General features: G+C 34.9%; 1 protein-coding gene across 4 annotated transcripts; it reads right to left on the bottom strand.

Annotated features, from left to right (window-relative positions):
* Positions 1-1,671: 1,671 nt before the first annotated feature.
* LOC101212445 (AP-1 complex subunit gamma-2) lies at positions 1,672-17,624 on the bottom strand. Of its 4 annotated transcripts, none has more exons than XM_031885438.1 (20): positions 17,605-17,624; positions 17,162-17,442; positions 15,888-16,190; positions 15,591-15,732; positions 14,806-14,979; positions 14,256-14,435; positions 13,579-13,733; positions 10,627-10,717; positions 9,974-10,137; positions 9,148-9,202; positions 8,579-8,701; positions 8,358-8,456; positions 5,891-6,018; positions 5,484-5,588; positions 5,094-5,350; positions 3,879-4,124; positions 3,618-3,793; positions 2,830-2,934; positions 2,171-2,296; positions 1,672-2,057 (listed from the first exon to the last, which is right to left on the bottom strand). In XM_031885438.1, exons 2-19 carry the CDS (start codon positions 17,191-17,193, stop codon positions 2,201-2,203), a joined length of 2,631 nt encoding a protein of 876 aa, XP_031741298.1. In that variant the 5' UTR covers positions 17,194-17,442; positions 17,605-17,624; the 3' UTR covers positions 1,672-2,057; positions 2,171-2,200. The 4 variants fall into 4 exon arrangements, with proteins under 4 accessions (XP_031741298.1, XP_011655639.1, XP_011655640.1 ...); XM_011657337.2 differs by having other exon boundaries at positions 1,672-2,075; positions 17,605-17,623; XM_011657338.2 differs by having other exon boundaries at positions 1,672-2,060; positions 17,605-17,623.
* Between the last annotated feature and the right edge of the window lie 106 nt (positions 17,625-17,730).

The raw sequence follows: 17,730 nt of genomic DNA, 5'->3' as shown, positions 1-17,730 counted from the left end.
ATAGAAACTACATTTTACAAATAAAACTCATCCAATGGCATTGGTAGAAACTACGAAACAGACTTTTATCTGTATCAGTGACATTAATAGAAATTACATACTACATTTTACAAATAAAACTCATCCAATACTACATTTTACAAATAAAACTCATCAAATGGCATTGGTAGAAAGTACGGAACAAATGAATAGGGTAGGTGAAAAATGAAGGACAAAGTGATAGGGTAGGTGAAAAATGAAGGACAAAGTGATGGAAAGTGATTGTTAAAGAAATACATGCTTTTTGCTCGTGATATAATTAATGAACTTCCCTTCATTTAATGAATGAGAATGAAGGGATCGATGCAACAAAGTCTCCCCTTTATACGTATTGTTCATTTAATGACGGTGATATCGGCTCCTTTCATGTTTCTATTTTAAAGGTAAATAGTTAATGTTCTTACAAAATTATTGCATCTGAATATCCATTCATCTCTTTTTACAAAATTATTGCATCTCAATATCCATTCATCTCTTTTCACTTAGCATACTATTAAATTTTGACGAATTTTAACCTAAGTTATATGCTATGTTATAGGCATGATATTTAATTTTTGTCAACATGCTCACAGTTTCATCAATATTATTACATTTTTATGAATCCAACGTTAAAAAATATTTGGTATTTTTATTTTATAATAGAAAAAACCGAGAAACATAAATAATAATAATAATAAAATGAATAATGTCACTAATGTTAATTCGTTAGAAAATCATAAAAGATTTTATTTATTTACTTTTGGTTTAAATTTTTTTAAAAGAGTACTCATTAACATTTCCATTTTATCTGTACTTTTATAAAACTATATTTTATCTGTACTTTTATAAAACTATAAAATTAAAACTTTGATATTAACATCAACATCAATAATTCTAATCTTAGGTGCATAAATAAACTTTTCAGACATTTGCAAAGGTATTGTAAACTTTTGATTTGCAAAAGTATTGTAATTAAAGCATGAAAATGTGAGAATCAAACTTCTAATGTTGAGTGTCAAAAGTTGTTCTATAACGTACTCTAATGAAACAACATAAAATAATAAAGAACCTCACGCAAGCAACCATTCTGTTACAAATTGTGCATTTGAAGCAAAGATAAGTGTCACCTAATTATAAAAATTGAAAAGTTGAAAAGTTATAAAAACACAATTCACCATCGTCTAAAATCTCAGCACTCACCTCATAATTCTATCATTCTTTAGAGAAAAAAAAAGCACTTTTAAAAAAGGACAAGAATCCATCCATGCAAACAAGGAAAAGAAAATGTAATATATTCAATCGCATCGTAGTTGGTAGCTTCAACATCAACATTAAACCTACTACTTAATAGATATATATATATATATATATCCACAGATAGATGAGAAACTTGAGGTCTGTGGGGAATTTAATTACAATATTTATGTATAATTAACTAAGAATTCGAAACATAAAAATGGTATTATTAGGGAGAGAGGGTCCAAAATAAGAGAGCTAATTCAACTCCAGAATAACATTACATTCATAGTCTCCCATCCACATTTCCTATAAACTTACAGAAGGCAAAAGCATGGAAAGGAAAATGAAAATATTATAAAGCTTATCTTTAGATAAGAAAAGGAATAGTAGTAGTAGTAGTAGTAGTAGTAGTAGTAATAATAATAATAAACAAATCGAATGGAATTCCTTTCTTTTCTTTTCTTTTTAAAGGTTTTGGCAATGATGTTCGTTTACCTTAGTGACTGTGGTTGAAAAAGATAATGCTAGACAGTAAAAACTACAAAACAAGTGGCATGGCAAGAAGTAAGAAGTACCTCCCAATCTCTTTAATGGAACACACACTTGAGCTTTTTCCCCATTTCTTCATCCAAAGACAAAATTTTTATAAGCAAAATCCTCTTACAATAACTTGAAAATAATGTACAAACCAACCCACTCTGAAAAGAGATTCAGAAACATGAGAGATGGGGGTCTCCATAGTGATGTTAATTGGATTTTGTATAGAAACCCCAGGCAAGCAAGATCAGCCATCAATGGCGCTGCTGCAAATCAAAACCCTTCAGATTGATTGGATAGAAAAAAATAAGATTAGAAAATTAAAGCAACAAACAAAATGAAGAATGAGTGTGGGAGGAGGGGGGCAGTTTATTACCATTTTTACACTTTCTCGGCCTGTTCAACATCACAAGTTACGAGGGAAATTACTGACTTGTCCCTCCTCCAAAATATCTTTGTCATCCACCTTGTACGCTATTCTTAGGCGCATCACAAGATGTTTCTGAAAATAAGAATATTCTAAGTTATCCCGTAGAGATATAACAAGGAGAGAAAGGGAGAACTGGTATCGAATTTTTGGGTAAGAAATTGGATGTTGTCTACAAAAATCCTGCAGTGATATTCTAATGAAACGCAGATAACTGTCCGAGAGTTCTTTTATATCCTTGACATATTTTCTTTTTATAACCATGAGTATCCAAACTAACTTATAGACACCTCGACTAATCTCACAAGACAACCATCATATAAGCATAGATTGAACTCATGACTTATTAACCTTTTAATGAAGGGTGTGTCCTCCCATATCTACCACTACCCCAACCCATTATGGTTTCATATTCTTAATATATAAGTACTCAATTAAACTTTCGACAATGATCGGCCTCCCCACGAATGAGAGAAAAATGAAAAACTATTGCGAAGATTATTTATACAAAATAAACAGATCCATAGGTAATCATTCGACTACATGGAGCGCACTACAATTCTAAAAATATCAAAAACTGAATTCCGGAGGTTGCAAAAGAACGATACCTTTCCATGTTGGTTATTAGTCACCCTCAACTTTTGTGTGATAGACCCATTACCACTTCCAGGCAAAGTACTACCGCTAGCCGGATCTAAATGCAGTTGAAGAAACTGTTTGAAAGTCACACACAAATGTCAGAATTGTTTGTTATTGAAATATTAAAGAAGATATAAGATAAGCGCCTATTATGGTATGATAGACTACACACACTAATTTGAATATTTGATTTCAATATGTGCATACGATAAGTCACGCAAAGAGGGCCAAAATATCATAGCCAGAGCAAAAACATCCAAACCTATAAAATATAATTCAAGAGACCTGGATCGAGATTCTATAAAATAAGGCAACTTCACAATCATAACCTCAAAAACTACCAAGTCATAAGGCAGGAAGAATAGGATAGGAAGAAGCACTTGAATTTTAATATATATATATATATAACTAAAAGGCGAAATAAGGCTTGCACCCATTCCATGCCACCATTTTGTTTTATGTTTTCTGTTTTGAAAAGTAGGCATGTTAGCAATTTTTTGGCTTGTGCTTCGACATTGTGAATTATTTGCCAAATTCAAAAGTTCAGAAAATATAGATTTCGAAATTCTGCTTGAAATTTTGAAAGTTACCCAACATTTAAAAGGTGTTTTTGTTTTATTAAAATTAGAGAAAGACAGTATGTGGCTGTTTAAAACACTTCGTCTTTAAAAAAACAAAATACTTATGAAATACCATAATTATGAACTAAAAAACTAGCCGCAAGTGAATTGGATTACTCATTGATATCACTTTTTACCTTTGGAACTGCTGCCTGGAAAATAAAATTTGAATAGATATTAGGAGATAAATTTTTAAATGTGGCGTGGATCAACGTTGTCTGTGGGCTCCCAGCTGTCTTAGAGAAGTCAAAAGTTATTCTCAGTGAACCACTCTCGTATGCAACTATAGATGGATGAACTGAACCATTCTCATCTGGACAAAAATGGAAACCTATTAAAATCTTCACAAGATTACTGTCAAACAAAGAAATTCCAACTACCAATGACAATTTTACCACCTGCGCTTGCCACGTTAGGAGCCAATCCACCCAACAAATCAATTGTAGGAGCAGATACAGCAGCAGGAAATTTGCTAGCTGAAAGAGGAGAAAGAGAGGAGAGTCCATCCAATTGAGAAGTAGGTGATTTTTCTTGATTGGACAATATGTCAGTTGCAGATGCAGTATTTTGTACAGGCGGTGTTGTTCCAATAGACAAAAGATCCAATAGAACATCAGTTCCACTTTTTGGAGCAAAATTGCTTCCTGAAAATATTGGAAGGTTCCAAACAACAAATAGAGGTTAATATTTGATCATCCATGAAGAAAAAATTGACAAATTTTATAACATTCAAACAAAAGTTCTTTTATGATATGACAATAGAAGTAAAACATGTTCAGTATTTCAAATAAAAAAATACAACACCATTTCAGTGATAGAAAAGTTAGTTGATAATTTAAAATTAGAACAAATGGCAAAAACCACCTCTAAAATATAGGCAGTCAAACAAATGTAAGTGTTAAAATTGCACTCATACTTACATAATTGTATAAATTGTAATAATTTTGTGAGTTTGAGGTTCGAATTTTATCATTTGTGAGTCCTATTTCTCCAGTTGGTGTAGGCTTAAGGGTTTAATTTTAACAGTTTAAAAGTTCAGGAATCCAATTTTTACAATTGAAAGTTTAAGGGTGTAATTGCAACTCCATCATACTTCCAAGGGTGGTTTTTGCAATTTTCCCTTCAAATTAAGGCCTCACAACTGACTTGACAGTCTTTTCATAACATGGAGACCAACTATTACAAGCAACCAATCCCAAATCATACAGAGAAAAAAAAAAACAAACGGGCTTGACTCTTGAGAACTAGTAGTTGTTGCTTGCTATTCACCACTGAATTTATCTTCTTGAGAGGTCCCAAATCTCAAATCAGTCTCTTTAAAAACGTCTTTCTTTTGACAAATAAATGAACAGTTGTGTTACTAGTTGAAAAAAAAAACATGTACATAGTTTAAGTAGTTAATGTCCACCCAAAATCTAACCAAATAACAGTAATTTGCGCTAGAAAATAATCGATCAAAGAAGGATCAACTGGCTATTCTCAAATTTATGCACACAGATATTAACAAAACAAAGTATAGATTTTATAAATCCTAAAGGGTTAAATTGAAAAAAATGGAAACAGCCACTTAATGCAAAGTACAGTAGATATACGTAAATGCTTTCAAGACTAACCAGGTTGCTCTGGAGCTGCGGCCAAATCAAGCCCAAGAAGATCCTGAATAAAATCACTACCAGAAGAGCTAGGCACAGGCACATCTTCCGAACTTAGGTCAAGCAAATCGACGAGAGGAGCGGCAGATTTGGAAACTCCATTTGGCAGGCTAATTGCAGCCCCATTGGAAGTCGATAGTGATGCTGGAATATTACCAGCCCTTTTTCCAATGAACGTTGCCTCATCCAAAACTGGCATTCTTTCAACCAACACAGACCTGAAGATGTGCGTCCATCAGCTCTGTAATATTTAATGAAGCTCTAATATCGGTGCATAAAGTTAAACTCTTCCCCTTAATGAAATTTTGGAATTTCATAAGGGGAAAGAATAAACACCACGCTAATACATACTTCATATTCTGATGACTTGCAATGATGGAATTGAATTCAATGGATCTTTGCTGCAGTTCAAGCACAAGGCTTCCTTTATATTGAGCAATTAAATGGTTGATCCTCCTGCAAATAATGGTTAAAAGATTTAAATCAAAATCACAAAATAAATGGCTAAATATTTGTAAAACTGGCTCAATAAATATTAATAGGTTTTGAAGCGATACTCTTCAAACCGAGTGGCTATTGTGCTTAGCCAAGGAAAGGAGCGGAGGATGAGGTACAAGTTACAAAAGATCCCTTTCATCCAAAGAAATTAAATGTTTTTTAACTAGCAGGCAGTGAGAAGTGAAGAAATAAACCAATTAACAAAAATTACGAGGAAATTTCATATCAGCAAAAAGATAATAGCACTGGCAATCACATACTCAGAACATGATGGGAAACGAGAAGAGAGCTTCAGCAAAGCAATCATGGCCATTGCTTTGGTGGTAAGATCTGAGTCATGACGTTTTATAGCAGTATCCACAATGTCCACAGCATCAGCTTCCGTTACCTGTAAAGAGATTTTGATACTGATTCAACGGTTCCATAAAAGAAATTACACAATATAAAACAAGCCACATAAGGATAGAAGTAGCAAACCAAAGAGTGATATGAGACAAATTAATGGATTGGCTTAGATCCAGAAAAAAGGTTAGGCCATTCATGACCACCGGTCCACTATATATCAATAAGGGAAGATAGACAAACAAAATAAATAATAAATCTAATGACGCTTGTTGTACTTTTAAGTTATAATGATTAGCATATCTTTGCTGGAAATCTTTCAAATTAGTAGTTGATTTAGCAAGCAACGACAATAAAAGTATGGATGAACTTGTTGGGACTTGTTTTTTGTATCCCTTGTATATTCTTTATATTAATATAATTAGATTATTATTAGGAGATATAATTCTAGAGATATTATTTGATATTATTTCCTTAAGTGTATTTCTCTATGGTTATATATAGGCTTGTATCTCTACTAAATAATAAATGAAATATAGATTTATTCCATAAAATCAACATGGTATCAGAGCTCTAGGGTTTTCGCCTTATTGAATTCTAGCCTCCACATCCCGTTTGATCTCTGCCTCCGTTGATCATTCATCAACGGAGGCAGAATCATCTCTCATTAGCCATCAACGGAGGCAAAATCATCTCCCATTAGCCGAAGCCACCCCTTAGATCTGCAAATCTGCCGTTGTCGTTGCACCTTCCCTTTGCCACTCATTGCTGTTCAAATCTGCCACTATCCAAACCCCAGAAACCCCATTAGTTTTTCACTAGCGTCCGCGGCGGCCATCTCCTTCATAGTTCTTCGTCCGACCTCTTGTTTTTCTGTTAGCCAAGCAGCCGATTGAACCTCTGCCAGTTGAAGCCGAACGCCTCTGCCAGTTGAAGCCGAACGCCCAGCCGAAGAGTTTCGGTTTTGTCCATCGTCCAAGAAGCTCCGCTCGCCGCTGTGTTTCGTTGTCGTTGCTCCATCTTTTTATGTTGTCTCGACAAAACCCATGAAACCCCATGTCCTCAGATCCTCGCGTCCGCCTCCAATTTGTTCCAGACCTGTATGATTTCATTCAGACCCATTCTTCATGTCTGCCTTTGAAGTTTAGATCGAAGCCCAGATCCAACGACGCCTCCATTCTGTTTTTGTTCAGATCCGCTAAGCCTCTCTGCTCCATTCAGTTCAGTTTCCGTTCTGTTCGCCCCAGATTTCCCGTTTAATCTGATTCTGACTTGCTCTAGTTTAGTTCGTTCAGTTCCATCTGATCCGACAAAACACTTCTGTCCAATTCCGACCTTGTTTTCGTCCAGCTTTGATTCTACTTTGCTTCAGTTTTGCTCTTTCATTTTGCCCCTCGAAGTTCTTGTTTCGTTCTTCCTAGGTTCTGTTATAGATCTCTATACGAGGATCTATGTTTCTATCCCAGAAGTTTTTCGTGGGTTTGTTCTAACCTAGAAGTTCTTTGTGTGTTTGTTCTTCGGGTTTTTTATTCTATTCTAGATATATTGTTTCTTTTCTTAGTTCTTAGCAAACTCAAGTTTGTGATTTCAACCTTGAGTTTGAGGGAGGGTATTAATATAATTAGATTATTATTAGGAGATATAATTCTAGAGATATTATTTGATATTATTTCCTTAAGTGTATTTCTCTATGGTTATATATAGGCTTGTATCTCTACTAAATAATAAATGAAATATAGATTTATTCCATAAAATCAACACTTTATTTATTTATTTTTTACAAATGCATGTGTGAAAGCTTCAAAGTTAAGAGTTTTTTAAGATAAACAGGCTACTTCATACTGATTACTTTTCCTGAGATTTTTCTAGCAATATTGTAAAATCAGAAATTATGTACTGGTTTATATTACATTTTTTTAGATAAGAGTACTAGTTTATATTACCTGTAATAAATAGTTAAAACTCAGCACGGTTATAAACAAACATTCAACAAAACCTATCAGATGTCACTGAAGGAACAGTACCTTTTCTTTAGTTCCTTAACTATTAGGTTAAAATCATCTAAATAATAATAAAAACCCTTTTGGTTAGGAGTTTGTTAGAACCTAGAAAAAAAGTCCCCTCGATGCTAGGATGTATCAAATTTTCCTATCCTCTTCTAGGTATTAGGCACATGGGCGTGCTTTGAGGAAGCTCCTAGGCAAGTTCTGATGATTTTTTGTCCTCTCTTCTGTATTCCTTCATCTTTAATGAAAACTTTTTTAATACGCGGATCACTAAGAGAATTGTGTAAAATGTCCATCAAAGAAAAGAATAATAATAGTAATAAAGTTTTAAAAAAATAAAAAAGAAAATATAAAAGAAGAGCATGGGAAGAGTACTTACAACTATGGGATCCTCTATATCAAGCATTCCAATATTATTAACCAACATGTCACCATATTCACCAATGCACCAAACTGCCACTCGAACAAGGCTTTCCTGCTTAACATGTCAGCATTGGCATAAAGGCACCCACTTATAAACTTTGTGTGAGGGATGGGTGTGTGTGGTGGGGTGGGGGAACGGATAATTGCTGTTTACTAATAAAAAAGAACCAATAATACCTGCTCACTGGATATCTGAAATGCTCTGTACAAGGCCCTTACAGTATACCCATGGAGGTCCGATGCATTGCTTATCACGACAATGAGAGCATGCCATACTTCATCTTTTACAAAATTTCCAGCCTACTATGCAATGCATAAGCATCAGAGATTTTACCAAAGGGAATATGAATCTTGATGGCAGGTTTGTAGGATTAGCTCTTTGGATCAATAAAAAATTATTGAATTCACGCAGAAAAAGAAAACAAAGGTAATGACAAACGAAAGACTGAAGAGAACACTCAAAATAGGAGTTGAAATGGAATGATAAGAAACAAGGCACTCAACAAATATAACATCATCGAGATTCGAGAACATCTCAAATCGATGGTAACTTTAAATTTGTGATATGCAAATAGAACACCACATTCTTTATGGGGGCGAAATTGTGCTTGTAGAAATAATTGTGATGTGTTCATTCAGAAAACTAGAAAAGAAAATTAAGGACCTTGAATAGCTAAGAGAAACGATTTAAAGAATCCAAAAGATAGGAGATTATAAAGAAAATCAGATGAGAATTCAAACTATACCTCAGAGAGAACCTTTAGCATCTGATCAATGTACCATATTTTCTCTGGGGAGTACCTGCAACATCAGGATAAGTGTTAATTAGAACATCATCCTCGAGAGCTTTCTATTCTTTTCTATATAAGAGAAAAAGTTAAAGTAACTTTCAACTAGTCCTAAATACTCGCACACTCGGTTATCCCAAGTCAAAAGACAAATGGAAAAAGAAGACAGAACTTTATGGTTCTATCAGTGAGAAACTGAAAACTTAAAAAAAATAAAATTTTGAGATATAAATTATGATTGAACATCAAATTTGTTTTAAAACTTAGAAATCATAATCCACTAAGAACCAAGTTACTTCCTTTTGGCTTAACTTGCTATCACCTCGACCTCTAAGAATGCAAATGCAAATCTTCCCACGTGATATCAGAAAATATTGACTCGTTTTAGACATTATAAGAAACCACTGACTTCCAATTTTATGAAGAAAGAAATATTGAAACGGAAGATGAAAGCTCCCACCAATCTCAATGAAGTTACAATCAAGATCTTGGATCTGATGAAATATAGGAGAGTAATCACAAAAATAACATAGGCAAGAATACTGAAAGAAGCTTGAAATACTTAAGTATCCCAAATTTCAACATCTAATTTCCCACATTGCAAAGGATCACCTATTTCTTTCCAAACACAATTCCCAGAATAGCAACACTGAGAAAATGAGTGAGGGAGAGAGGAGAGTGTGTTGCAATAAACAAAGGAATGTAAACTTGTTCCTTTCATTTTTACTCAAACATGATGAGAAAAAAGCGTAGAATCAAAAAGAACATGAACTGAATAGCTCACTTTGCAACAATTGAGCAAATTTTTGCAGTAAGATCTCCCTTAAATTCTTGATCAGCAACTTCCAGGTATTCAATAAGTTCTTTGGTTAGAGGCTTCACATTGCTCTCATTCACAAGAAGATATACAAGTTCAAGAGCCCTTTTCCGGATTGAAGCATCTGAATCCTGAGACAACACAAAACAATAATGTTTTGAAGCATGCCCAATCGACCAGTTTCTCCACAAATTTGCACAGGAATCAATCAAGAAGGCTATAATCAGTTACACGTTGATCCAAGATTTTCTATGTTACCCCAACCATAACCTGTATGAAACTTCACCGTTGGTCTATTTCCAGTACCAGCACAGTTCATTCAAAGAGCTGCTATAATTTGTAGTTCTCAAAAGGTTTTCAAGTAAATACTCAAAACGGAAAAAATAAAATTTTAAAAATAGGGGATAAAACACGTATGAATTTGTGACTTTATCCCAAACTCCCATCACTTCAATCGTAGCTAGTTAAGTAATTATTAACGAGAAATTGCCTGTGCAATCAGAGAATGATAGGAAGAGTTAGAGGTCATTATTCATTTGATTCAACAAAGAAGGAACATTTCAAACATGGAAAGTTAAAAAATAAAGATAGTCAATGAATTAACAAGATATACAAAGTACCTTTACACATTCCAAGATAGTCGTCCGATGTCTCTGCACTGCTTGACCATCTACTGTGATTGCCTTCATAAGCATGTTCAATGCTACATATCTAAGAAACATTCAAAGAGCAATATGTTGATTAGTGTACCTAAGGAACTTGAGAACCTTTATACTAAGCTGATATAGGTGAATATTTTGTGGTTAAACAATTGCAAATTAAGTTCTAGAAAAGCTTTTTCAATGAACAGTTAGGCTACCAGCCAAACATTAGAAATGCAAATCTTCTTTTTCCTACTATCTTTTTCTAGTCAGAATCACTCTCCTCCACTGTTTTGGGCTATGTTAGCTGAAATTTTTTTCATAAAATCAGCCTTATTATAGGATGAAATAAAAGGACTACATTTTCATCTATTATTTTTTACACGCTCTCAAATCGACTTTTTCCGCAATATGAAGCCGAGAAGAAAGGAAAACCCAAAGCAAAAAGAATGCAAAGCCATAGAAAGAGGAAGAGGAAGAAGAGTTAGATTCCATAGGTCTGGACTGAGTCTGTCTGCCGGAACTGATCCTTCCGTGGCAAGGGATTAAACTCCCTCTGCTGGGACTATCATATCATATCAAAATGCAAGAAAAAAGCCTTGATTTTAGCCAGAAAAGTGACATTTGCTTAACACATGAATTCCACTAAAAGGAAATAGTGAGACCGAAGAAGGGAGGGGAGAAGTCCCAACAAGGTAGCCGTAGGGAAACTTGTGGCTGGATTTCATCCTTTGTGTCCAACAAGCACAAGAACATCCATAAGGAGGAGCGGATTATGGCCGCTTGATTATATTATCTTTTTCATTCCTTCTTTTTGAGAGATTTCTCTTCTCTTTCTTTATCTAGGCAGGATCTCATCTCTGAGCCTGAGCAGCGGCATTCTCCCCGGACGCCCAAGAATCAATCGAATCGTGGAATTCTCTCCCGGAGCAGCGGAACTAGCAACTTTCTTAGAAGGTAGACTGCCCTAATTTCATAACCTTCATTTCAATCAGTTATATCGATAGTGACATACCAAAACCTCCTGTTAAAGACAATGACACTTTGATTAAGTTGTTAGCCCAAAGATTGCATTTTGAGCTTGTAAACTCGCAGTGGATTTTTCATATACTGGTTGTGGAACCTTTATTTCCTTGAAAATGAAACGATAACTAACTGGTTATGGAACTTCTAGACGTGGAACCCAAAAAACGGAAGCATATAAAAATATATGCCTTGAGATAACATGCTTAATCACTGTTGTGTAGGATTGGAAGTAGAGAAATTACAGACACTTCAGTAACAAGAAACAAAAATACCCTATAAAGTCCATGGAAATACGTTGTGCTACACAAAGGTCTTGGATTTTTTACTTTAATGAAAACAATTTCCATTGAGAAAAAAATGAAAGAATAGACAGGCATACAAAAAAACAAAACCCACTGAAAAGCAGGCTCCCTTTACACAAAGGGACTCCAACTATAAAAGATCGTGCCAATAGAATAAAGCCCACTAGAAAACGTGAAATTTAACAAGGGACCATAACTCCCTGAGTTCCCTGTCAACCCCCCCAAACACCCTACTATTCTGTTTCGCCCCATAAAACCCGAACAATCGCACAAACACTAGCAAGCCACAGCGGATAGAGAAAAAACTCCTCAATCATAGCCCTAAGGTCTCTATGCCTTACCCGCATCATACCAAACACACAATGGGAATATTCATTGTGTCATCGAGAATGGATCAACTACAGCATTTGGGCATCACTCTTGATTTGCAGACTACACTTTTAAGCAGAAACTTCCCGAACTCTATTGGCTGGCAGGATCAAAAGATGCATATTGAGGAGGTGTGGAACACTGAACATTGCAATTGGTCCCTTCATTTTAAGAAGAAACCTAAAAGATGATGAGACATTGGAATGAACTGAATTCACCCATCTCATTTCTAATTTTAATATCACTGACTGAAGAAACAAATGGACATGGAAGCTTGATTCTATTGCTTCAATACAAAGTCTTTATATACTTTCCTCTCCTCATGCACACTTCACCGACTGTTTTGTACAACAAACTTTGGAGTTGACCCTGTCCAAAAAGAGTGAAATTTCTCATTTCCGAAATTTCAAATTTCTGTCTCAACAAAATGGACAGGTTACAGAGACGTTGCCCGTGGATCAACATATCTCCCTCTTGGTGCAGCCTTTGTCATACCAACAAGTCTTCTTTGATTGACCCACAACAACTAGAGAGATTTGGACAGTATCTTTTACTACCTTCAACTCGACTGTTGCTTGCCATAATGATACACAGAGCTGGCTTCACTTATTGTTTAGTTGGCCACCCTTGAAAGCTGACAAAGAACATTTGTGGCTTAGCACTATTTGTGTGTTCTGTAGAAGATATGAGATGAAAGGAGTGATGGAATCTTCCGGGACAAGAACAAGACGACAAAGGACATAATCAACACTCATTCATAGTGCCTTTTTTAGTGGACTGTATATAAGAATTTTTCTATCCTTGTTACAAATTGGAAACACCTTTTGTACACCCTCTGATTGGGCTCCTTTTGTATACCCATTGATTGGGCTCCTCGTGGATGTCTTTGAATGTTTTATTCAATCACTGAAATTGTTTTTTATCCAAAAAAAAAATCAAATTGAGAGGAAATAAAGGACAAATCTAGATTCAGTGCTTCTCTTGAGTGCTCCGTTGCAATTTCTTTTTGATACCTCACTCGTTTGTTATTAACTCAAATTGCTTTTTCATAAGCTTCCCAAATATCATACTTTTATAAGCTTTTCACTGAATCAAAAGAAGATTCTTACACCATATTGTATGCAGAAGAAACCAAATGATTATTTTTCTGATTCCATGCACTATATGCAATAGAATTCTCGTGAAATAACTTAATAAGCAATAAATTAAAATACTCAAGTTTTATCAAAAGAACCTGATATTGTTATCGCGATTAGACAAGAATCTTCCCAAGATATTGATAGCAAGAACACGTAAGCCGCCACTATCTTCTATACTCATAATAGTTTCAACACATTCATATAGAATAGCATTCCCTGCATTTTTGTTTGATTCAGTTTTTGTTGCCACCTAAGAAAAAAAAAATCAAATTAAAACGGGAAACGGAGAGGAGAAAGGTTATCAAGTAAAAGTAACAACAAACCAGTGGTTGGCAGATATCAGTATGAATCAAGATAAAGTAACCAGCAATGATATGGATAAAATAAACAAAAACCGGGTGAAGGTTTAGCAAAGAAACAGCATTTGACTTGCCATTGAAATTTATGCCAAAATCAAATTCTTAAGCTATAAAGTAAGAGAGCAGAGTTTGTCTCACATGATACGAAAAAGAAATGCAATAAAATCAATCTGTGTAGGACCAAAATTGGATAAGATGCTGGCTAACTCTAATAAGAGCATTAATCTAAAAAATTCACCTGATGTTTCCTCCCACAAGACAAGGGACACTTGGAATTAGAAATAAAAATAGACGTGTAGGTCAGTAAGAAGACATCTGAGATGGCTATTTACTACAGTAAAATGGCCTACAAAATGCTTGAAAACAATATGATACTATTATATAGGTTGCATTTGCAGCTGGCGAAAATTTACCTGTGCAAGTATATCATTCATGCAGTCGCTAGCATCTGCATCTCCCTGGCCCAAGACACGCAAAAATTTAAGCATCCGGATGTGAAGAAATGGGTCCGTTATTCCAGCAATATCATACTCAGGGGCATACGGACTATTAACCAAATCCTTTAGTGTCTTGACTATGGCCTCTGTTGACTTCTGTATGGAGGTAAAATACAATTCTTCCGTTAGAAACAAAAACCAAGACCATATAGCTCCATCATTTCAATGTAATGTGAAACATTGTAGTATAACAAAAAAAAAGCTCATCTTAAAGAAATGGCAAAATGCTAAATTAGTAAACCTTTTATATAAGCTACTGCTTACAATTGAAAAAGAAAATGATAAAAAAACAATGTCAATTCAACACCACATCCAAAATTGCAGAGAAATACACATAATAGTACATGTCATCCAGCAAGAACAAAATATATCAGCAGTCTTGGCATTGTCAATCACCATGATCAGGACGTGATAAACAATTCATGCATCAACAAACACGTGAACCAATAAAGGGACAATAAAATACCTTCCGAAAATATTCAAGGGCTTCTGGACTGTGTTTGCAAAGCTCTGTACACAGTTGAACTCCTGTTATCATAACCCCATGGTGCTTTTCTTTCAGTAAGGAGGCAGCAGGATTAACAAAATTTTCTGCAAGATCTGGTACTTTCCTTATAATCCTAATTGAACACAATGCTGCCTGCACTCACAATCAGGAGCTCTCAAGTTACAAGAACAGAATAAATAAAGAGCGAGAATAGAATATTTCTAGTATTTGAGAAAATTCCAAAAAAAGAAAATCTTATTTTATTTCATTAATGACAACGCAGACTGTAGCAGTAATAAAAGAAAGGGAAATTGCATCAGATGACAAAAACATTTTAAAAAAACAGCTCATGGCACCTCTTTTTTGCATATTGTGGATATGAAAAATATGACAAGTAATTAGTTGTATCAGACGGCTATTAGAGGGTTATTGGCTTTTAAATTTGTTACTTTTGCAATTTAGAAAATGTAGTGACATGAGCCTTATTATCATAAATTTTTTTGCTATTTTTGCAAGCACCTCTAAAAGAAAACAAGCTCAAAAAATTACAACCAAATCAACTGTACTTCATCGATATGGAAGGCACATTTTTCCAAAATAAGTATTCCAATAAATAAGCAAAAGGTCATCAAACATGAATTGCTAAAACAAAATCACTTTTATCCTCAAAGAGTGAAAGTGAAGACTGAACACATTGCCGTTCATCCTATTTTATAACCAGAGAGTTTCTAGTTAAAACATCGCAGACTACTTGCAACACTCACTTTCTTCCTAATGTTCGGATCTCGAAACTGCAACAGTCTTTCAACTTCTGGCGCAAGATCACGAGCCATTTCAGCTGAACAAATATTTCCTAAAGCACAAAGAGCAAGTCCTACGATATACTGATTTGAGTGGTTGAGATCTCTAAGAGCAATTAAGGTAAATGCAAAAGCTTAAAATCTTCCTTCTTAAATGTGTATGCAGATAATATACCTCAAAAAGTTCTCAGAAAAATGAACTTCCTAGAAAAGTGATCAAGATTTAGGGTTAATAGTGTGAAAATGATGAAGAATGGATACTGTTTTAATGAGTTTGTGACCAACATCAGAACTTCTTGTCTTTCATCTAGAAGTAACATGAGACCAAGATACCCAATTCTCTTTTCTGGGAAGCCAGAAGATGCAATCAACTTCAAGCATTCCATTTGACCAAAATGTGTGGGATAACCAAGCATATGAATGAACATGAGCTTCGCAAGGTTTCGATGCCTATAGTCATGATCATTCTCATCAATGGCAGCTCGAATAGCAGCACACTCTTTTCGAATTACCGCACGTTCCTCAGCTGCCGTTTTACAGGCGCGAATGGCCCGAATCATATCCCTGTATTAAAACATCGAGTTATGATCATACGATAAAGTCAGCCTTTGGCTAAAGATGCTTATAAAAGATAACAATGAAACAGATATGTCAACCATTTACTTAATTTACTATCTTTTTTCTCGTGTTTATAAGAAACCAAACTTTACATCATTAACTAATTACAGACCAATAGGTGGCGCATGATAAGAACATAAAGAAACTAAAAGTATAAAAGAAAACATGTTTATAATTAAGAACTCAAAGTAGTGGTATTCGCATAGTGTATAGCAAGTGCACAGTTAAAACATTGGAGTGCAACATGAAGACCCAAAAAAGCTTAAAGGACTGCTAATCCAGAAAATTTCTCATGAAATCTGCACATCAGGCCAGATCAAATACTTAAAATTTTTCATCCCTTTCCGAGACATTGATCAGAAGGAAACCTCGTTGCTCTTTTATATGAAAGAACTGACATTGCTAATTGTGAATGTATTTTATACTCTGATATTGCAAACTGGGAGAAAGAGCTTTAAAAAGGCTACAAAAGCGTGGCATTTCATTATGAGGGTAACATATATTCATTAATAGATGGAGGACGAGAACAAATAGACCGAAATTCTGCTAGATACATAACCACAGTGAGAGTGATGATTCAAAGAACACGCTTCACTGCTTATGCATTACTACCTCCGTATTCAAATAACTGACTCAGTACACACGCCTAAATCCATTAACTGAGGCCACAAATTGAACCCAAGAACCATAACACTGCTGTTGGAAAACACAACCTAAACACTCATTACCAATTCCTAACAAGAGAAAATGAAACTTGAGCAGCAGAATTCCAAGTCAAAACACAGAAATCGGTTACAAACTCAAACTCCATGTTCAGGAAATGCGTAATTACAGGAGAATTCAATTCTGAAAGAAAACAAGAAGAAAGCGGGAAATGGTGCAAATAGAAGAAGAAATAGAAAAAGTAGAAAGCAGACCTGAGACGCGTGCCTGAGGAGAAGGGATTCATGATTGAGTGAGGGTGGAAGCTTGAAAAGAGGTGAAGAAGATCGGAATTAAGCAAGGAAGCAAGAAAGGTGTGGAAGAATATGCAGCGATTTGAATGTTGTGGAAGAAGAAATAGGAGATCCGAAGGAGTATATGGAGAGATCTGGGATGGGAAGTAAAGAGAGTTTGGATCTGAAGGTATGTTGTTGTAGCTTTGTGTCGAACTTCCTCCTTCCCCACTTCTGATGAACGCGCCTTGCTCTTCGATGTTCTGATCAAAACTTACAACATCAAAATTAAGAAAATATATATCAAAAAAAAAATTGGAATTAACTGAAGAAATTTATAATTTTCTTTTTCTTTTTCCTTTTTTCCTTTTTCTTCTTTTTTTTTTTTTTTTTTTTTTGGCTTGAGGAGTTTTCGTTAACGTTACCGGTGTTGTGGGTTAACTGGATCACAGCCGATCCTGAGTGGACGAATCTGGCGCAAGTCTTGCCCGTACAACGACCAACTTCTAGTTCTACCGTAATTAAACGACGACGTATTTATATAACATTTA

Source organism: Cucumis sativus, chromosome 5, assembly GCF_000004075.3.
Source record: "Cucumis sativus cultivar 9930 chromosome 5, Cucumber_9930_V3, whole genome shotgun sequence".
NCBI classification, from domain to species: Eukaryota; Viridiplantae; Streptophyta; class Magnoliopsida; order Cucurbitales; family Cucurbitaceae; genus Cucumis; species Cucumis sativus.
Note: the sequence above shows the minus strand (reverse complement) of the source record. Positions and strands in the feature narration are given on the sequence as shown.